This window comes from Ctenopharyngodon idella, chromosome 7 (genome assembly GCF_019924925.1).
Source record: "Ctenopharyngodon idella isolate HZGC_01 chromosome 7, HZGC01, whole genome shotgun sequence".
NCBI classification, from domain to species: domain Eukaryota; kingdom Metazoa; phylum Chordata; class Actinopteri; order Cypriniformes; family Xenocyprididae; genus Ctenopharyngodon; species Ctenopharyngodon idella.
The window spans coordinates 39,885,569-39,908,641 of NC_067226.1; the positions used below are offsets into that span (position 1 = coordinate 39,885,569).

The 23,073-nt window shown below is 35.4% G+C and overlaps 1 protein-coding gene across 1 annotated transcript in view; it reads right to left on the reverse strand.

Moving 5' to 3' along the window:
- Positions 1 to 23,073, reverse strand: part of LOC127515852 (probable E3 ubiquitin-protein ligase HECTD4) — an 84,429-nt gene that overhangs the window by 33,561 nt on the left and 27,795 nt on the right. The window contains 25 exon segments of the mRNA XM_051899952.1: positions 502 to 617; positions 743 to 912; positions 1,593 to 1,757; positions 3,081 to 3,263; positions 3,386 to 3,521; positions 4,397 to 4,599; positions 4,683 to 4,764; positions 5,876 to 6,065; positions 6,590 to 6,870; positions 8,044 to 8,197; positions 8,277 to 8,461; positions 9,715 to 9,861; positions 11,250 to 11,416; positions 11,516 to 11,660; positions 14,171 to 14,306; positions 14,394 to 14,563; positions 15,060 to 15,148; positions 18,013 to 18,117; positions 18,218 to 18,410; positions 18,737 to 18,982; positions 21,297 to 21,460; positions 21,620 to 21,724; positions 22,285 to 22,404; positions 22,493 to 22,697; positions 22,794 to 22,882. Coding sequence (XP_051755912.1) covers positions 502 to 617; positions 743 to 912; positions 1,593 to 1,757; positions 3,081 to 3,263; positions 3,386 to 3,521; positions 4,397 to 4,599; positions 4,683 to 4,764; positions 5,876 to 6,065; positions 6,590 to 6,870; positions 8,044 to 8,197; positions 8,277 to 8,461; positions 9,715 to 9,861; positions 11,250 to 11,416; positions 11,516 to 11,660; positions 14,171 to 14,306; positions 14,394 to 14,563; positions 15,060 to 15,148; positions 18,013 to 18,117; positions 18,218 to 18,410; positions 18,737 to 18,982; positions 21,297 to 21,460; positions 21,620 to 21,724; positions 22,285 to 22,404; positions 22,493 to 22,697; positions 22,794 to 22,882 — 3,946 coding nt within the window.

A 23,073-nucleotide genomic window follows, 5' to 3' on the forward strand; every position in this document is an offset into this window, starting at 1 on the left:
TACTTCGTAGAGCCAACTTTTGCTTTAATTACAGCCATTAATCTTTTTTGATAGGTCTGTACTAGCTTTGCACACCTAGATTGGGGAATATTTGCAAAATGTGTAAATAAAGCTGGAAAGTTTTTTTTTTTTTTTTTTTTTAATTGATTTCAGGCTGTACGACAAATAAAGTAATTATTTCAAAGGGGTATGATGATTTTCTATAGGCACTGTAATTACTTTTAAACAAGTTTAAGTTCTTTATCCATTATGCATGTTTAAAGATTATACTATTATTATTTTACCATTACGGTGCATGTAATTTATATAAACATTTTGCAAAATTATGTAAAATAATTTAAATATATGTATAAATATATGCTTGTATGTATATAAAAAAAAACTTAAATTGTATATACATTTTTTTTTACATTTTATTTTACAATTAAAATTAAGTTTTTTGGGTGTAGAGGAGAAAAAGGGTGTTGCATCCATCTAATCTCTACTGTTGTCGGCACTCACCAGGACTACACTCCTGAGCAATCAGGTTGAGCACCTCCACTGCTGCTGGACACTGCTGAATGAACTCTTCACAAAATGAGCTGTCCTCAAGCAGCTGCGCCATCACCAAACACGCTCTGACAAAGACACGCAGAATAAATATCCCATATGGGTTTATAGCAGTACCGTACAATGACACAGTCTTCCACATTCTTATTTTGGCTGTGCTATGTCACAATATAAGATGCATTGAGAGTCTCACCTAGTTCTGATCTCGGCCAGAAGACGCACCACAGCCATCACAGGACTGGATCCGTCTCCAGACGCAGGGAGGGATGTGTGGATAGACAGACTGCCCTCCTGTGGCAGTAACATTGACTGCACTGCCTGAACAACCTTCTCTGTGATGGACAGCTTATGCAGCGGCAGAGCCTTACAACAAACACAGAGCACCATGAGACAAGATTAAGACATGATGTCAGATATCTGAGCTGCTTTAGAAATGAGCAAGCTTGAAAAGTCCTGAGGCAAAGGCAAGACAAGGCAAGGAAAGTTTAATCATATCTCAACAGGGTATTTCAAAGTGTCTGTTTTTCTGGCTTTATCCCAGCATTTCTTTCTTGCAGTACTCTATATTTATGAACTGGAACGTGTTTATTAACTACTGTAGATGCATAAAATCACTGTGGGAAAAGTTCTAAGATGATTCCACATCATTAATAAGAGTAATTGCTTTAATTGCAATAACTCTACTAACATGCTAGCAAGCAATGAAGTGTCTGAAAACATTACGTTCAGTTCACACTTAAGTATAACATAACATGTATATTATTTATGATATTATGAGAAGAAATCTTTTTAAAACTCTACTAAAATGTACTTCATTTCATTCATTACAAGGAAATAAGTAAAAAAACAACAACAACAAAAAAAAAACATTGACCATCTATGTCATACAGTTGAATAGAATAAGGTAGATAATAATGGGCTATGAATGATACTGTGAGCTGGAAACATTTAAATTTTTCAGTGCAAAAGTTAAAAAATATTGCTAACTATATGACAACAAAATTACAATTGTGCAGTTTTACACTTATTTGAGAGGTGATTACCTCAGAACGGGGGGTGCAGAGGCGGGATATGGGTACAGTGAGGATATCAGATGCCTTGCTTGTGCGGCGGTAATCGCAGGAAGGAAACTTCACAGTGGCGATGCCCTCCTGCTCATTAATGGATATGACCACACCAACACTATCCAATACACCTTTACCCACCACCTGCCACAGAGAACAGACATGGACAGAGGCAAATACTTCAGCAAGTTATTTGTAATGTAAGCCATTGAGATTTAAGTTATCTGCTAAATTGTGCGTATACCTGTTAACTGTCAGTAGTATGGTTTTTGCTATTACATATTTTAGTAATCATCATAAATTAGGTATCATTTGAATATGGAAGCTTGTTTCCGCCACTAAATAAAAGATAAAAAGAAAAGATAATTGTGACTTTTTATTAGTATTGCCAAAAGCAAAAAGTTTTATAAAATGATAAACCTCACATTTCAGCCTGATTATGCATGTTATATGTAATTGGTCTGATCAAAAACAGCAGTCTAACAGCTAACAGCTAATTCACGATCAAAAAAGCAGAAATACAGCAGTTACCCCTGTACACAAAGCAGCTGCTTTGAACAGCTGAACACTACTTTATTATGCTTATAAACAACTTTTTATCTCACAATTCTGACTTTGTTCTCAGAATTGTGAGATATAAACTCGAAATTGCAAGTTAAAGTCCAATTCTAAGGAAAAAAGTCAGTCTTTTTTTTCTGAATTCTGACTTTATATCACATATTCTGACTATAACAGAGAAAAAGTCAGAATTGCGAGACGTAAACTCGCAATTGCAAAAAAAAAAAAAAAAAAAGTCTGAATTGTGAGATAAAAAGTTGCAATTACCTTTTTTCTTTTTATTCAGTGGCAGAAACAAGCTTCCATATTTGAAAGCTTAAAAACACTCAAAATTAATTCTGTGAAAAATGTTTTTAAAATCAGACATTGAGCTAGTGGGCGGTGTCATGTTTCAAATTTTACAAATTTACTGCACTATATTATAATCAAATCTTTATCTAAACTTTACAAAACACATATCGTTAGAAAGATCTGAGACTCAAGGTTCCATATTTGGCCACTGTTTTGTGACAGAAGTGAAAGAAATGTATTAATTCATGACATGAGAATGCATCCAAACATGTCAATCTATTGTTTGGGTGTCACACAGTGCCTATTTTTGGTATAGCGCCTAAACAAAATCTCACAAGAACCTCAATTTTTGTGATATCAGCTTCAAATTTGGAACACAACTTGGTTAGACATAAGGCTTTGATTTTCTAGCATATGTAAAATACATACTTTGTATGACGTTTAGTACAGTTCATTTGCTTTACAGTAAACTTCTGTAACGTTTTAACAAAGTGCTTTCACTTCAGCAATAATCAAAAAGCATTCCAAAGCATTCATGAATTACAACTATTTAAGTTCGAATAATGGATTTTCAGGTCTATGCTCAAAAAAAGTTAACAGGTTAAATTAATGGGTCACCTGGACTTCAGAACCAATCTTGATGGTCTCCTTGAATCCACCTAGTGCACAGAGAGCCGCCACAGCCTGCCGGCCAATTGCCTGCAGCTTGGCTAACTTCCTGCCGCTGCTGTTACCGCTCTCCAGAATACTCTCAGCATACTTGCCTAACTGAGGAATGTACATCAATGCCCTGGACAACACCTGAGGAGAGGACAGAATATTTCAACACTGTTGTCTGAAAGTCAAGTATTATTTTAATAGGCCAGTTGTAACTGTACCCTTGTTAGAGCGTGTTAAGGCAAGAATCAAGAAGGGGAGCTCACCTTTTCTGCTGTGCTGGTCCATATCTGGGCAGTGTTGGATTCAGGTGCAGTCAGAAGACTGTGGAGCAGAGCGATGACCTCAGCAGCCATGCTGTTAGCCACGTGACCGCTGATGAAGGGCCGCACTGGATCTGAACTGTTTCGAAAATTCTTATATTAGAAAAGAACTACAGTGATGGTCAAAAGTATGGAATAATTAAGATGCTTTTCTTTTTTTCTTTTCTTACTAAACCCAAACTTTTGGATGGTAGTGTATCACATCACACAGCAAAATCAACATTTATAATAAGAAGAAATGCTTCTTGAGCAGCAAATCAGAATATTAGAATGATTTCTGAAGGATCACGTGACACTGAAGACTGGAGTGATGATGCTGAAAATTCAGCTTTGCATCACAGGAATTTTAAACTTTAAAAAAAATATAGATTCAAATAGAAAACAGTTCTTTTAAACTGTAATATATCCTCAATATTACTGTTTTTACTGTATTTTTGATCAAATAAATGCAGCATTGGTGAGCAGAAGAAACGTTTTTCAAAAAGATTTTTAAAAAAAATCAATTATTTCACACTTTTGAATGGTAGTGTTGTTGAGGTAGCAACGTTTTTTAAACAACATCAATGTCTATTGTAATGTACAGTAAAATTAGTGTAAAAGCTATGATTTAAATAATAAATAAAATAAAATACAATGAAGTTTTGCCAAAAGCAAAAAGTTTCTTCACATTTTAGCCTGATAATGCACATTATATGTAATTGGTCTGATTAAAAATGGCAGACGGGCTGAATGCAATGCTAATTTAATCATCTCACAGTAGGTGGCGCTTACGGAAAAGCAGAAATACAGCGGTTACCCCTGTACACTAAGCAGCTGTGCTTATAGACACTACTTTATTATGCATCCTACGGAGGTAGGATGAATAGAAAATTCCATCAACACTTTCCTGAAGACAGGAAATTCCTTTTAGATATGCTGTACATTCAAGTGGTAGCTAAGTATATTTTTTCGTACCGAGCCAATTCAGCGTTCCTCTCTCGGCAAACTGTAGACTGCGCAGTTTTCTTCTTGTCACCTGTATTGGATACCCCCGAGTTCTCCTGGCCAGTGCTCTCTATTGGTGGACCCACACTAACAATGAGCCCAGATTGAGCCCACTTATTGGCTTTCCGCAAAGCAGATGATGCCTCTTCTGTGATCACCTCACAGCAGCCACTCTGCAAAAAGGTGAACAGATTTTACACATTCAGCATGACTGCTTTTTGCTCCCCAAAAGAGTGAACACTAAACCATAGCTAACCTTTGTCATATCTCGATCCATCTTTACCACCTTCTCCATGTTCGCTCCAGTGCCGAGACGGAAAGGACGACCCTCTGAGCTGCTGCAAGGTATCATGCAAATACTGACATCAATCACATCTTTTATAAAATAGGTTTATTTATTTATTTATTTATTTATTTTCAGAAGCAAAGAATACACTAGCCGCTTTTCCATTGTCAGGGCCAGTGTGAGCCAGGGCTTTCAATGGGCCAGGCTGGGGTAATAGCCTGTAGCACTGAGCCCAAAACCACTCTGCGTTTCCACCGTCGGGCCATTTGTTGGCATTTTTATTGTTTACTAAATATTTAAAACCCAAGCATCGATGTTTTACCACAGTTTTACAATAACAAGTGATATTGATCATAACTAATTAATTTGTGTCAAGATTAGTCACATTAGTGACAGAAATAAAGAAAGAGGACACATACTTATTCAGTCGTGTCTGTATACATCACATTTAGAAAGATTGATCATTTCTTCATGTTTTCCACCAAAAATACAATCTGAGGAACTTTAGCACTCTCTCCAGTGACAGTCTCAATCCAGTTAATTTTTCAATCCGAGAAACCTCCCAAAAAAAACAGAGTTGCTTTATTTTATGACATATAGGAGTTAAACATGGATATCAGACAGTCCGGTAAGAGAAGAGATGTACTCAGACAAAATAAATATACGATTGTGATAGCCTATATGATTTGTCAGATTTCTTCAAGATTTCTTCATTCGTATTTACCATGTTTACCTTGGTAATGGTTAGCGCGTATAGTCTTTTGCAACGCATATAAATATTTCTGCCTTATGTGGTGATCAGAATCCACATCGGATCACAAACAGAAGTTGTTTGAGCTAAGCAGAGTTTTTGAGCTAAAATGATTTTAAAAGTCTTTAATGCTGATGTTAGATGGTATATAAAATCATCCATGGCGCTGCCATCTCCAGACTCAGATAAACTCCGGCTTTGTTTGTAACTACTCCCTCAAGCCCGAGGAAGGCCAAAAAACCCTGGCCGTTGGCCCCGAGGAAGCTCCAACGAGGCCCGATCAAGCCCCGGAAGTGACAGTGGAAACTCGATTGGCCCTGGCATGCACTAGCACGCCCGCTTTTGGCCCGGCAGTGGAAAAACGGCTACTGAGGTTGATGTGTTTTCTAGTGTGGCCGTCCAGTGTTATTACCTGAGTAATGGCTGAAGCACCTCATGTGATGACTGGTCTTCTCTCTTATGGATGAAAATGGACAGCTTGCCATCCACTGCTTCACCTTCCTCACTAGCATCTCTGTCAGTCTTAGCACTGCTCTTAGGACAGGCCCGTGTCAGACTAGTGTCAGGCTCTGAGGCGCTGGGGGAGAGCAAAGTCTGGCAACCTAAGTGAGGAGATTAAATAAAATTAAGAAAGAAAGAAACAATATTTTTCAGAATTTAGTTCAGAATTTGTATGTATATGTGTATGTGTGTATATATATATATATATATATATATATATATATATATATAGAGAGAGAGAGAGAGAGAGAGAGAGGGAGAAGCAAATCAGCAAATTATAATGATTTCTGAAGGATCATGTGACACTGAAGGCTGGAGTAATGATGATGAAAATTCATCTTTCAAATATATTCAAATAGAAAAAAGTTCTTTTAAATTGTAATTGAAAAAAGTTCTTTATTAATATTTTACAATATTTCTGCTTTTAATTTTTGGTAATAAATGTAGCCTTGGTAAGCATGAGAGACCTCTTTCTCAAACATCTTACTTGCCCTTAAATTCTGACAGTTTTATAAAACCTTTGGCCCATATACTACATATCTGATCACAACAGCCTTTTACAAATCTTATATATTTGAGAGATTCTTTGTTATTTTTATTTATGCCAAGCAACATTCTCTCATACCTGGCACCACATAGTCTGCCAGCTTGGCCAGCAGCAGTGATGCGATGCGGAAGGCAGGATCATTGGCATCTTGCTGCTCTGCATCAAGTGCATTTGTTGAGTAGCTCCAGGAAGGAAGTGCTACATTCCCACAGTCCTCCACACTCATAAGTGGCAGCGCAGCACGGCATAACTGCAGGATAATCAGCACCAGTTTGGGTGAGGGCCGCTGGTCCAGGAGCAGGGACAGAAGCTTGGACACACAGGCAGGCTGGCTCAGGATGGTCTTGCCTATGTGGCTCCTTGGAAGAGGAGAAATGGCAGCGCAACAGTTGAAATCAGTTAAAATCAACTAAATCCATTAACACTTATACATAATGTGTAACTAGTTGAAAGTTAGGCACAGTTTAATTGATGAAAGACTTGAAATACAAAAAAAAAAATATGATTCATGAATGAACAGATTTATCAATCAATCAGAAATATTCACAAGCTGAACTGACATCTGACTCACCTAAGCTTTCATTTATGTCACACTCAAACTGAACCGATAACAGTTACCATCTTTCATATGTACTTAACCCTCTTTAGTAAATGAAACTTATATCAGTATAAGTAGTGACTGGTCGGGGTGTCGGCTGTTTTGGGCCAAAATGGTTTTGAAGGGCCGCAATCATTGACTGAAACAGTGGCGTTAAATTAACTTCTCTGATAACGCATTTTGAACATTCAGCGTCTATTTCATGCACACTACTTGGATGTGGCCAAGAATGTTCAGTTTTTGTCCAGAATTTTCATTTCGGTGCATTACTAGTGACTGGTTATTCTTAAAAAAAATCTTAAAAGTATTTTTTTAGAAACCTGACTTGAAGATAATATAATATTATTGAAATAAAAGACCACTTAAGTATACTTAAAGAGAGTACACTTTCATGACTGTTTCTTAACACACTTAAGTACACTTTTAAAAAGTGCACTTTGTAAAAACGTCAAATTAAAATTTTACATTAAAGAACATTTTGAATCTATGTTTTAATCTTTTGCCATGCTTTAAAGAAGTACACTTGTTTTGATGTGTTGACTAACATTAAAGCACATGTACTATAATTTTAACTGTATTGTATTATGCATTATTACATTTAAAAGTTAATATATTTTAGATATACTAAATTGCAACTTCATCATTACAAATGTGTAATTACAAATATATTTAAGTTTTTAATAGAAATTACATTAAAGTTTATTTTAGTTTACCGTAAATCCTTGACAGTACATTCACCAGTGTCCGACAACATTAAATTCATTTTGCACAAGTATATTATTATGTAAAAAGTAACATGCACTTGAGGAAAATGAACACCTTTAAACATGAAATAATTAGAATTGAGAATTCAACAATATTGCGGTTTAAACTACTCATGCTTCATGTCTTTTTCCCCACAACAGAGAAGTTGATTAAGTGAAACCAGAATTACCTGGACAGATCGTTAAGCAAACTGAGCACATCCTGCAGAGCATCATTCCCTGCTGCTTGGTTACCACAACAGTCTGTCGCCCGAGCCAGGTGATTAGTTAGTAAGCTAGACACCTGTCGTGCCAGTCCAGAATGCACTGCATCTGTGGAGCCTCCTATTTGACAACAGCGTTAGCATCAGTTATAGTTAAACAGGTTTGTAGTGGTACTTCTTGAACTGTAAACTTTCCTCACCTTCGACTTTTTCCCACTCAATGCAGCGGTTGGCCAGCACCTGAAAAGCCGCCCAGGCCATCGTAGCTACTTTCTGTTTTTTGGTTTGTTTCTCATTCGAGCTGCAGTCCCTCTGACTACTCAGACTGCACAGCCTGTCCATTAGCTGAACCAAACCACTGCGGACAAGACACTGCTCCTCACTCCTGTGGACAACATCAGATGGCACTTTAGATGAAGGTTTCTTATTTTAGATCGACTTCAGATGTAACTTCAAGTCATCTGAATATTCCTGGTTATTAATGTACCTATTAAATGTTATTGGTAAATTATAACTAATGTTAACAAATGGAACCATAATGTAAAGAACATAAGTTAACATGAACTAACAAATTAAAACATACTTTTTAATTTTAACATTTACTACATTATTAAAATCAAAAATTGTATCTGTTAATATTATTTAATGGACTTAAACTAACATGAACTAACAATGAACAGATGTATTTTTATTAACTAACATTAACAAAGGTGAATAAATATTGTAACAAATGTATTGCTCATTGTTAGTTAATGTTAGTTAATACATTAACTAATGTTAACTAATGGAACCTTATTGTAAAGGGTTACTGTGTTATTTTATGTCTAGTGTTGACATATTTCCTACTGTGCAGTGTTGTTATAGTTAGCTAAAACTATTAAAAATCAATTTTGTTGACTGGAATAAAGCTGAAATAAAATAACACAAATATAAGATGAAAACTTAGACTTAAAAAAAATAAATTAAAAATTAAAAATGTACTCTTGCCAACTAACTGAAATAAAATGAGTTTCAGCTGAAGTACTAAAATTATTAAAATTAAAACACTGAAAAAAATACTGGGTGAAAACTAAATAAAAATGACAAAACAACATGAAATTATTAAATTTGAAATAAAAATAAACTGAAAATATAAAAAATAAAAGTTAATTCAAAATATGAGTACTGTAATATAAATATTAGTAATATAAAGAATATAAATAATACTAAAATAACACTGCTACTGTAACAGCAGCATTTTAGGATTTAATTTAACATTATATCAAAATTGGCACCATTTACTTTTTAATGCACTTTCCTAGTGTCACTGTGCATGACTAATTGGTGCACATTATTCCTAAAGGTGATGTCATATACTGTTCGGCATGTCGTCATTTCATAACCCGCACTACTGGGAACAAAAGATTTCCACATGCAGATTTTGCATCAGGTTCAAGCTGGTCAAACATCACAACACTTGACAAGAGACCTTTTTTTGCTCTCAAAATTTCACTAATGTGACTTTAAGAAGCAAAAAAAAAAACCTCTTAAACAACTTTTCTTTTGCCATCACCTATGTGATATTACATGGTCTGTAATCCATAAAAACATTTGATCCCATGAGGCCTAAATATCAAATGAAGAGCTGAAGATGCTTGCCTGGTGTAGGGGATGGTGCACAGCAGGCCGATGCTGTTGGCACAGGCTATTGGGTAACGGGCACAGAGAGACACCACTGATGTCATGGTCTCTCCAAAGGCCTCCTGGACCTGCTCCATCATGCCACCACAGGTCAGTTCCTCGACTCTACACAAACATGCACATTCACATGGACAACTTAAGCTTCATGGTAGAGATGCAATCCATCTAGCAATATTAAATTAAAATCCCTAATACTCACCAAGGCTACATTTATTCGATCATTAATACAGTAAAATTGAGAAATATTATTACTATTTAAAATGACTGTTTTCTATTTGAATATATTTTAGAATGTAATTTAATCGTGTGATGGAAAGCTGAATTTTCAGCATCATTGCTCCAGTCTTCAGTGTCACATGATCCTTCAGAAATCATTCTAATACGCTTTTCTGCTCAACTGCAATCTATTTTTATTGTGCTCAGTTATTATTAATGGTTCTTCTTATTATCAATGATGGAAAAAGTTTTTGATGCTTGATCCTTTTCAGGATTCTCTGATTAATAAAAAATTCAAAAGAACAGCATTTTTTTTTTTTTAAATATTGTAAGATTATAAATGTCTTTACTATAAGGTTGTGATCAATTTTAATGCGTCTCTGCAAAAATAATAATAATAATAATAATAATAATAATTTCTAAAAATTCTTACCCCAAACCTTTGAATGATAGTGTATCACAGTTCTACAAAAATATGAAGCAGCACAAATGATAATAAAAATAATAATAAAATGTTTTTTGAGCAGCAAATCAGCATATAACTGAAGGACCATGTGACACTGAAGACTGGAGTAATGATGCTGAAAATTCAGCTTTGCATCACAGGAATAAATTACATTTTACAATATATTACAATAGAAAATGTTCTTTTAAATTGTAATAATTTTTCACAATATTACTGTTTTTACTGTATTTATTATTACATTATTATTATTATTAGAATCTTCATTATTTTGTATTATTTTTCTGATGAATAGAAGTTTAAAAGTATTTATTTGATCTAGAAATCTTTTATAAATCTTTACTGTCACTTTTGATCAATTTAACACATCCCAAAAGTTTTATTCACCAATAAAATAAACAGTATTATTCAACATTATTGATTTATTGATTCGACTGCACTGATTGGATAAGAACTGAACTGGGCTGGACGATGACATTGCTGTTTTCTGCAGAGCTGCTTTATAGATGAAATGAACGAAGTTAATAATTGATGATCTTTACAACATAACTGAATCAACACTGAACTGACTTCAGCTGAGTAATGACACCATTTTCTTTTAGAGCTGCTGTACAGTAGAAATGAACTGTTTGTATCATTTAATCATTTTCCTGTTATCACTGTAAAGCTGCTTTGAAACAATCTGTATTGTATAAAGCCCTATATAAATAAAGGTGACTTGACTTGACTTAATTTCTTAGAAAAATCTTATTGAGCCCAAACTTTTGAAGAGTAGTTTAGCAGCAACATGATGATAAAACCAGTTTAAATGTACCTTGGTCCACCCTGCAGCACCATGGTAACTGGGCCGACCAGATGTGTGACCCCTCCCACCCGGACAGCAGCGGTGAGCAGCTCTCTCATGTGAACCAGAGCCTGCTTCCTCGTGCGACCTCTCCTCCAGCGCGTCTGGGCAGCTGACAGGAAGCTGGAGCTGGACACCTGCAGGCATAAGACTCAATTTAGAAACACTGCAAGTGAGAATACTGAATGGCTACAGTGATGTTTGACAAGTGTCCTGCTGCATGTGTCTGATCTTACAGTCTGATCAGGCGTTGTTCCTATGAAGGCAAACAGCTGTCCCAGGAGCACGCTATACGTGGGCTTGTCCTTGCTGTCTTCAATGACCAATGACTGTAGTAGTGTAAAAGAGCTGCTCCGGTGACTGGATGGGTGGAGGCGCCTCCTAGACAGTCAGACAATTAGTTACTACTAGTTAACTTTTTTGCTCACCAGCCACTGTGGCTAGTGGTTTTCCAAAGTTACTAGCCACTCAGCATTTTCACTGGCCACAATTTTGACATTGATACCATGGGGAAAAACTGCCATATAGATATTTTTAATATTATCACATAATTTATCAGAAGGTATATTAGGCTGCTGTCACTTTAAGACCTGACGCACGGATCCAATATTCTGTTACACATGCGTTTTCTTAACTGTTTACATTCACTTAAAGGTGCAATATGTAAGATTTTCTGTCCGCTAGAGGTTGCTAGAGGCCTATTCAAAACAAAGGCGTAGCTTGATGACGCCAAGTTTGAGCGCGGAATCTTGGGGCATGTGGTCTTCACCTCACAGCCGGTGGAAAAAAATTGGGATAGGAGTCGGGAAGAAATCATGTTCATGGATGCGATTATTAACGTTACTGTAGTATGAAGCAGAGCAGGACCGAGTGTTGTGGGAGCTGAATGAGGCCGCTGAAACGATTGCGCAACACACGTTGCAAGCAGCGGAACTTTTATTATGCCACAGTCGTCGGTGCTGCTTCCACTTTTCCAGTCATGAGTATGAGGTAACACAGCTCTGTTTATCATGTTAGATACATTTGAGTGTGTTGAAAATGTTATAACGTTACTCTGTATGTTTGCTCGGTGGCTGCTGTGAGACACTTGTTGCACACTGCTGTGAGCTAGATCGATTTTAGAATATCATATTAATTGCTGGATGGCTTGTGCTGATAAATGGCATGCAATTTTAAAACGTATTGTATGATGGAGAAAATGCTGCATTACTGTTACTAAAAATAAAGCTGCATCTGATTATGCTATGTTACCTACTTCACAAAATAGTGTTTTTCTCTGAGGCATGGTAAAGCACGGTACTCACAAAAAAAAAAAAAAAAAAAAAAAAAAAAATTATATTTAAAAGATAATTATATTTAAGCAATAAGACTAAACGTGTTGAGCTATATAACAATAATTAGTTTTCTGTCTACAAATATATCAAAACAGTTGCTCCCTTGCCTATTAAAACATGTAAATATTAAAGTGTCTTTGGGGTTTCATGGTTTCTACAAAAAATAAAACCGGAAACCGAGGGTAACGCGGGTATGACGCAATTGACAGGAGACTCCTCACACGTCCCGGATCCTTGGTTAAAATTGCAATTTTCTCACGAATTACAAATAGTTGGAAACATTTGGGATATTGTAAGTACTCAAGTGAACAAAATATATAACACTGGCCTAGTGGTTTTTGGATATTTTACTGCAAAATTCTTACATATTGCACCTTTAAAACATAACTGACTGTTTATGTGAAGACTGGCATTTTGACATTATTTGTGAATATTTGACTGTTTAAGTACAATAAGCAGTGAAAAAAAAAAACTCATTTTAGTACTTAGAGGAGGCTTTATGCGCCGCACTTTGAGTGTGAGCACAAAATCTGCGGGAATGAGTAAAATACGCAATACACGCAATCCCACACCGAAATTCATGCCCTGTAACACACCAACATTATTTACCCAGAGCAAATGAAACGAGTGAGTGAGGGGAGTCGGGTTTGTGAGTCAACTTGCTGTCAGAGAGAGAGAAAGCGCAGCTGGTATCGTGTATCTATTCTGCGGGAAATGAATACTGGAAGCGTTTCAGATATTTTAGTATTGATATGTATCGAAAAATAGATATTTTTGACAACACTACATTGAACTACTTAGTTTATTATTTCAAATAATTTATTATTATTCACTACAATTGAACAATGTACATTATATATAAAATTAAACTCGCTAAAGTGGCTAGTAGGAGTGACTGCGTTACACGCCACTGCTGAAATATATAAAAATTTGTAAATATTTTAGCAACATTTAGCTTTTTTACCTTGCTTTTTAATAAACAAATAAATAAAATGTATGATATATATATATATATATATGAGAGCAACAAACTCACCAAATTATTGATTTGCTGAACAAAAGAACCATGTTTTTAAACTTTCTGAGAAACTTTGAATGACTTTTTAATGACAAATTAAGCTGGCATAGGAGAAAGTATTTTAACATTAAAAAAAAAAAAAAAAAAAAAGCATAAATATTTGGAAATAAATTAATGAATAAAAAAAAAAAAAAAAAAAGAATTAATGAATGTATACATAATCAAATAAATACATGAATAATGCAAATAAAAATAAATGAATGCATAAATGAATAAATGCATGTAAAAATAAATGCATAAATAAATGATTTTAGCTTTAATAATAACAATCATAAAAAACAACTCTTCTGCCAAGAAATTAGAAGTATTATTCTAAATGTAGGCTGTGTGTGGTTGCCAAGCATTCAAACAGTCATATAAAATTCAACTGATATATGCTTACAGTTGTGCACATATTGGCGATTTTACAAATCAGAAATTAGAGTTGAACCTATTTGTTCTGTAACTGTTATTTGATGCTTCTGCTGTCACAGAGGTACCTTTGTGCTCCATGTGTGAACTCCACATCACTGTTGGCAATCATTTCCAAATCAGAGGGAGCGGACATACTGCGCAGGAACACAGGGTGCTTCACTATAGGAGCCATCGATTTAGCGTCTGATATGGACTTGCAGGCTGTAATCAGGACGAGTTAAAAGGGCAGTTAAATACATTTGTATGTTTATACAAGTGTGTGCATGTGTAAATGCATGCCCAAATTACCTGGTGTGCTTGTTGGTGTTGTAGACAGACTCTTGCACTGTGGTGCTATTGTAACATGTAGCAGCAGTTCAGAGCGGTTTATCAAGCTCTTCACAAACGCTTTGGTTTTAGCCAGTGGAACGGAGCTTCTTTGCTGCTGTGTGGAATTAACCTCATGGAAAAACTTCTCTCTGTCCAAAACATAACAAAACACAGGCAATAGTTTCATAAGTACACTATTGTTCAAAAGTAAGTTGGTTTAATTTGTTGGTTACAAGTTAAACTATTTTTCCTATTTGAAAATATTTTAAAAAGCAATCACTCTAATTTGCTGCTCAAGAAACATTTCTTATTATTATCAATGTTGAAAATAGCTGTGCTGCTTCATATTTTTATGATAACCATGATATTTTTTTTTTTCAGGATTTTTTGATGAATAGAAAGTTCAAAAGAACAGCATTTATTTGAAATATTAATCTTTAGTCACATTATAAATGTCTTTACTCTCACTTTTGATTAATTTATTGCACCCTTGCTGAATAAAAGTATTAATTTCTCCAAAAAAATAAATAAATGAATATATCTTACGGACCACTAACTTTTCTTTACAGTAGTGTAGGTGTAACTGACAGCTTTGAGAACAATTTAGATTCACTACAGAGAGTCAGAATTGGTTTCATGTCATACCTCAAGGCCATCACAGCATTTTCTGGATCTGTGCAGTCCAGAGGAACCTCCTTGAGTGAACACAGAAGTTCCAGCTCCTTCATTTTGTTCTGTGGACCACAAGACACACCAAATGAATCAATCTTTGACTTAATCTTTGACTACAATATACGCTAGAAACAAACCACTGAATACAGTTTGTCAATGTCTGCACGTATCCTGGTGTAGCAAGTAAATACAGTATTAGCCAAAATACTGGAAAAGTATTGGCCAAAATAGTGGAAAAAGGAAAATTGGTCTGTTCACACTTTATTCAAATTTTATATGAAATATTTATTATATATTTTGTATGCATGTTGCGAAGTTTTGCCTGGAGTATAAAACTAATGTACGCATTCCATGTTTCAACTGTATCATGACACAGTGAAACGGACCAAATTGTGTGGACGTCATTTTTGGCCAGGTGGTCATACCAAGCTTCCGCTCATTATTCCCAGCCAATAATTCAATAAATCACTATGTGGCATGTATTAGCTATATTACTACATGTTATCTTGTGGGTTTAATGAAAATTGCCAGATGGAAGGAGCTGTCCTCTGCAACCAAGGATATTGTTGAAATGGCTAAATCTTGTCAGTTGGGTTTGGTTATAGCAGGATGTGAATGATCACAATGTTCACAGAATTATTTTAAATCACTGTGAGACCACTGCCATGTAGAATGTACAGTGCTGTGGCTGGTCAAAGAAGACTAATTTGGCTTTTTGACAGGAGAATAAAAAACACCTGAATGTGGGACCACCTCAAAACCTCTGGATGAGACCTCCAACCTCCAATTTCATCTTGAACTATAAGCCAACGGCTACAAGAGGCTGGATTGAGAGGTTATACCAGTAAAGAAACCATTCATTAGTTTTATCTACTGCAAAAAAACACCTTGCATTTGCCAAAGAACATAAGGAAAATTGGAGCCGTGTTCTGCAGTCCGACAAATCAAAATTTAACAACCTAGCATTGGATGGTGTCAGGTATGTTCGTAGGAGACGACTGGAGTGTTTTAATGCCAAATGCATGGTGCCATTAAGCACAGCAGGGGGAGCATAATGGTTCTACAAAATTGCTGGCAGTTTGAAAATGGACCAATACTTGGGAATCCTGCTGAACACAATGTAACAGAGTATGGAGGATCTGTTTGGAGATCAAATGTGTATTTTCCAACATGATAACAATCCCAAACACAGTAAATGCAACAAAGTAGAGCACAACGAAAATGCTCACGTTCAACATTTTGAAGCCTTCAAATGGCCTCCTCAGTCCCCTGACCTTAAAGCCATTGAAAACCTTTAGGAGATTATAAACGTGAATTGTAATACAGGTCTTCCAATGAAGCTCAACTTTGGGAAGAAGTTAAGCGCGACAAATGTGCAAAGTTTAGTGAGTCAATGCCAAGGAGAATGGCTGCTGTAATCAAACACAAGAGAGAACCAATAAAATATTAATAACTGATTACATTGTTGTCAATGTATGCTTCATTTCATGTGAGCCATTTGTTTTTCTAAGCCTTTTTTGCCTAATTCAATAAAACTCATATTTAATTATATCTTTGAGTTTGCCTTTCTTGCCAATAATTTTGTCATTTTAATACCTTAATCAAGTTTAGTGTATTCTTCTTCCCAATATAACCTACTCCTCATATTTTGATTGTTTAATAAAACTTGAAGTGACATCAAAAGCAAATATTGTGCAAACATCCCCTTCGGACATCACTTTTGGCCAATACTGTGATATGGTACTCATTTTCCATAACAGGATATATTAAATGAACACACTTTCACTTTTATGTATGGTAAGGTAAAATTGTGCTTATAACATTTTTATTAATCATGCACAACCATATTTCAGACAAATAGAGTAATTATGAAATTACATATAAAGAAGTACTCAAGTCCTACTTAAGTCTGTCAAAAAAAAAAAAAAAAAAATTCTAAAGTTCATTTAATATAAATTTCATATAAACTATAAAAATTGCAATTTAATTGCAATTAACATGCAATTATTTGTCCGTAAACATTATACTCACCCAGGTGAAAAAAAGTACACTACCATAATGTACTTAAAGAGTTCTATTTTGTGCTAATTTGAGAGTATAGGCTGCTTGCCTCACAGACATGAGAAATATCTATAGAAAGCTTGAAATGTCTACTTTTAAATGAAATAATTCAAAACGAAAAGAAATAGGCTACTCTCTGATTATGTAATCCGAATAAAATGTGCATTCTCTCTCTAAGCGCGTCCACTATGCAGAGATGTTGAGAGTCACCAATGTCAACTTCATTACTTTTGCCGGTTCTTTATGGCAAGCTTTATGCGTTCGCTTGAGTGCTATATAGCCTATATTACATAAACGCTCATTATTATGGTTTATTCTCTCCAGTATTTAAGAAATTAAATTAATATAAATGTGATTAGTCAACTAATGGCTTAAATCAACAACTACTAGTCGACTAGAAAAAACGTATTTCACATATTTTCGATCCAGCATGTCACAAAGAGTATTCCGGTTTGAGCTTGCAGTAACGGGAGAAACAGTAATTCGTTTGATTACTCGTTACTGAAAAAAGTAACGCTGTTAGTAACGCCGTTTATTTATAACGCTGTTATCCCCATCACTGACAACAAGTGGTAACTAAATATATTTTTTAATACAGAGATAGTTTGTTAAAAGCACATTTTAGTTAATATTCATGGTTTCTCAAAATAGCACAGAGTCCACTTAGATGTTTTTAAGATTATCTTAAGAAGTACTAAAGAAGAATTTTTTGCATATTAAGTACAAAATTAGTGCACAAAAATAGAGCACTTTAAGTACATTATGGAAGTGTACTTTTTTCACCTGGGCAGTTCACACTTAAGTAAATTCCTTTAAAGTAAATTATTTCCACAAGTTTAAGGATTATATGTCTCACATTACTTACCTCAAAGAAGTGATAGTCATGAAAGAAGGGCGAGTTGTTCTCAAGTTTGCCCTGTTGAGCTTCATCTACTTCATTCTGCCACTTCTGCTCCAGTTCAGCTACACTCTGAAACAAACACAGACATGGGATAATGTGTTACTCTTGAACAGCATCACACAATATGTATATGATGAGCCCTACATCTGTGGCTACTTGTAACACATACTTGTAACTGTCTTTCCATTGCATTGATCTTCTTAAAGGTCTCGGCCATGATTTTGCAGAGCAGATTGTGTTCCTCTCTGTGCATTTCTCTGTACTGGAAGTTGACCAGTGACTGCAGCGCATCCACCAGACCCAAGTGCTTTATTACACAGGACACGATCACTTCCTCCATGACATCAGGACGGATCACCTCTCTGAGAACAGAATATAAGAATTAATATATTTAACTATTATTATATATTTCGGATGCAAAAAGTCAAAATGTTGTGGTTGGCTGCCAAGAAATCAAACCTTTATGACAACCTTATCTCATAACAACAGTTAATACACTGTGACTAGTCAATTTGTAGAGTGTTTTGTTTATATTTTTGAATTGATAAACTAATTGTTTCCATCACTTTTGTAAGTGGCACTTCTAGACCCTCCATACATTTCAAGATGCATTTATGATTATGGGTAAATGTTCTGCTGTTATTAAATTGCATTCCACTAATAGGTAGACTACCTATCATGTGCTTACTTGATGCTGGGGCGAAACTGAGGCCGGGCTCTTCCAGACAGCTCCCTCAGGCGACCCATAATACCCGGAGGTAAGTGGATGCGGGGAAGCTCACAGCAAGCCCCCGGCATTGGGCCTGGAGGGGGAGCAAGGATGTCTGAAGGATAGGTGAACTCTCGCTCCTCATCAATGGTTAAAGGTAGGGGAGATGGAGACGGTGTGAGGGCAGGAGATATGGCACCATTAGCCTCCACCTGCCACTGACACCTTACAGAGAACAGGAACAAGAAGCAAAAATGTTAAGAACCAAATGTAAGCAGGGCTTCTTTTTTTTTTTTTTTTTTTTTAAAGAAATTAATACTTTTATTCAGCAAGAACACATTAAAATGATCAAAAGTGCCAATAAAGACATTTATAATGTTACGAAAAATTTAGATTTTAATTAAATGTTGTTGTTCTTCTAGAACTTTCTATTCATCAAAAAATCCTGGAAAAATATTTCAACAAAAATATGAAGCAGCACAACTGTTTTCAATATTAGAATGATTTCTGAAGGATAATGTGAAACTGAAAACTGAAGTAATGATGCTGAAAATTCAGATTTGCATCACAGGAATAAATTACATTTTAATAATATTTAACAATATGACTGTTTTTGATGTATTTTTGATCAAATCAATGCAGCCTTGTTGAACACAACAGATTTTGCTCAAAAATATTTAAAAAAAAAAAAAATTGTACCAACCCCAAACTTTTGAACAGTAGTGTAAATTGCATACATTAAAGTTAAAAATGATGAATTCTGCCAAAAGACTGATATTATTTTCGGAGTGTCTATTTACACTAAGTGCAAAAAGCATCCCTTGTTGACAAACGCTATTTACACTAGCTCCGACGACCAATGTCTTTTAAAAAAAAGATTCAGAATTCAGCGTCTTCCGTGGCACAGCAGTAGCGAGTAAGGCTCACAGGCCTGGCTGTTAACGCGATCGACGTGAATCCACCTTTTGCCGAGCTCGCATTTATTTTCAATAAACATTAAAATAATGTTATAAAGTGGAAATAAACTGCGAACGAGTGTTTTATAATAATAAAAGTGTTTATTGGGTAGGATTAGGGGAAGGTCTAGGGAGGGTTTTTATTCTCCCAATAAGGCAGCATCTATTTAATAATTTTAATAAATATAATCATTTACACTTTATGATATTATTGCATCCTGTTAATGTACAAAAATACTGAGGTGCAAATAGTATCTGCCAATATAAATTATAGATAGCATCTAATTACTATTTACTCTTATTGCAAAGAACTGATACTTTTACATGGTGTAAATAGCATATCGCTAAGAAAATGCTGCTATTGTAACTTAGTGTAAATAGCATCTACAGCTATTTGCACTTAGTGTAAATAGCATATATCACAAAAAAATTCTATTTTCACAGTGTAAATAGCATCTAATTGCTATTTACATTGTGTAAATAGCATCTGTTGCTATTTGCACTTAATGCAAATAGCCGCTGCCTATTATTTTACCTACAATAATCATGTTATTCATCATCAAGGGTAAAAATATTTGTTTTGTTTTTTGGTTGTGATCAAAAATCTGAGTGGCAGTTTGAATGTCCATGACTCTTCTATGTTACATGCACACCACAAAAAGGTATATCTCAAAAATGTTTATGGTTTTTTTGACTCTTGAAAGGGTGCTTTCACACTAAGGACCAGATTTACTAAACAGGGCAAATTAGCATGAGAGAGCGTAATTCCAAAAAAGCGGTGATGGGAGTGGAAAGTTCTGCGCGTAATCTACTGATGACACTCACATTAAAGAGCACAGAGCACATTTCCATAATGACAACGCAATTTACCAAGGGCAGCACAAATTAGCGTCTGATTTAAGACATGCTTTTTTTTGAGGGGTTTTAAACAATAGCACAAATACTAATAAATTGGCTAGTGCAAACCTTAGTAAATCACCTTGCATGATTTATTTAAATACTCTCCTCTGATACATTTTGCATCTGAAAGGGAAACTCCTATAAATGCATATGCAATAAGGTCAGCTGCAAAAATAACTGTCCACACCTTTTCAACGCTAATTTTTCACTGCGTCTCTTTATTAAATCCTGACAGTATTCTTTTAATGTCAAAAGAGGTTTGTGCTGTTAGTAAATCTGGCCCTAAAGCTTTTGGCATGGTGTTTGTTTGATGTCAGAATTAAGTTTATTAGTTGGCGTGAAAGCTGTTTTCCAAATTCTGACCAAGTCATCGAAGTACAGCATCCAAGTCAGTTTGAAAACAGTGTTCTGTGAAAAGAGACACGCAGGAGCCGAGGAAAGGAGTGGAAAGTATATAAAAAACGGCTGGCTTGGACCAGCTAGTAACTCTGTAAAACCAACTACTACCTGAAGCTCATATTTTGCTGTTTTTTTTTTTTCAAAGAGAGTTTCACATGTACTACTGAAATGTTGCATAGAGTCAGGGTCTCAGTCACAATCAGTCAGTGTTAAATAAAGATTGCGTAAGTGCATCTCTGCATTTGGGTCCTCAATTCCTGCACCAAACCTGACAATCAGCACACCTCTGCAGTAGTTTGGAGCAGAGAAGGTCATGGCAGGCCTCCTCCTCTCGTGTGATATCAGGGCCATTATAGAGGATGCGTAGCATAGCACAGGCCAGCACCGATAAACCCAGAGCTAGATCAGCCAGGAAGGGCAGCCCGCCGGACACATCCTCAGACGACTCCTGAAATGAACAGAATTAGAAGTACAGCCAAGCAAAATAATTAAAGTTTTGCCACTTCAGTGTCTTTTTATTTTAATATTATTTTCAACTCCCCCTTTAGACTTAGTATTAGTTGGTGTCTGCAATACTTTTGCTCCACAGTGTGTCTCAGTGTAGTACCTGTGCTCGGACAGTGCATGAAAAACCCCACATGGCTTTATCTGGGGTATTGTGCTCACGTCCACTTCTCATCTCAAACGAGAATGTCACAGTATCTCCTTCCACCTGAAAAAACATACGATTAAAAGTGTTAATATTTAATATCTGTACATTGTTTGCAAATATTGAATGTGTACTCTGGTGTTCTGATATATTTTAAGCACACCATTATTTTGTGGCTATTATTTGTTTTTTTTATCTGTCTAGTGGACCTTTAGACAAAATTTGCTTTAAAAAATGATTTTAAGTAACACATTTGATGCGTCATGCTTTTATAGTCATATAGATCAAATGTTTTTATTTTCATTGCATTTACTATCGTTGAAGCATTTCAGTTGATTTAAATCTTAAAAAGTCTTAATAAAAAAATCTTAATTAAAAGTGTAAAAGCAATGCTTGCCATTAATTTATCAAAATCAGCTAAGACATTTTAAATTTACACATTAAAAGTCATTTTACTTCATCAAGAGCACAGATAATCACACATGAAGTAGACTGTATACAGAAAATATTTAAAAATAAGGTTTTACAAGTTAAAACATTATTTTATGTTATTATCCAGCAAATCTTTATTCTTGAACACTCTATGTATGCCATCTGATGTTATGGAGTGTGCTTTTCCTCACCTTGACCAGATCTTTGGGCCATCCAGTTCCTAAGACACTACGGCTCCCATAACCCATGGTGTTGCCTCCATACTCACTCACTTTACGACTATTTGTGTTGGGGCCAGCGTAAATCACCAGCTGAATAACGAGAGTTTATGAGCATGCATATTTACTGTCATTCCACTATAAATGAGAACAGCAGTTTCACAGAATCGAAAGTTCAAACCTTGTCGTAGTCATATTGGGAGGAGCAGCGAGGGTCAAAACGGAGGTAGAGACAGCGAGCACCAGGTATGTGCACTGTATCTTTAAATTTGTAGTTATCCCGCACTGGATGAACAGTTTCCACTGTTTTCCCAGCGGCCCATGGGGCAGGGATCTTCAGGCCGGTCAAAAAGCCTGGCTCCTCTCTCTCTTCCAGAATCTGGAAACTGAATTAAGTACAACATAATTTTGAGTTTTGCATAATCTAAATGTTTTTGTCGAATATTTTCAAGGACAGATTAAAAAAGCTGAAAAATATTTACCCATCACTTAATGAGGGTTGATTGGAGCCTTGATTTAGTGGGGAATCCTCAACAAATAATGGTGAATGTGTCTTTAGCAGCAAAGCGGTCTGTTGGAGACAGAGTAGTCAATGTTAACAATGCCAATGGTTTATGATTTATTATTTTAATTTACAAATTTACATAACACACACATTAATGGAAAATCCAAGATTTTTCATTATATTTTAATTTAAAATTCTCAATGTACCCTGTCAGTAGGGTTTTTGTTTGTTTGTTTGTTTGTTTGTTTTTAAAGGGG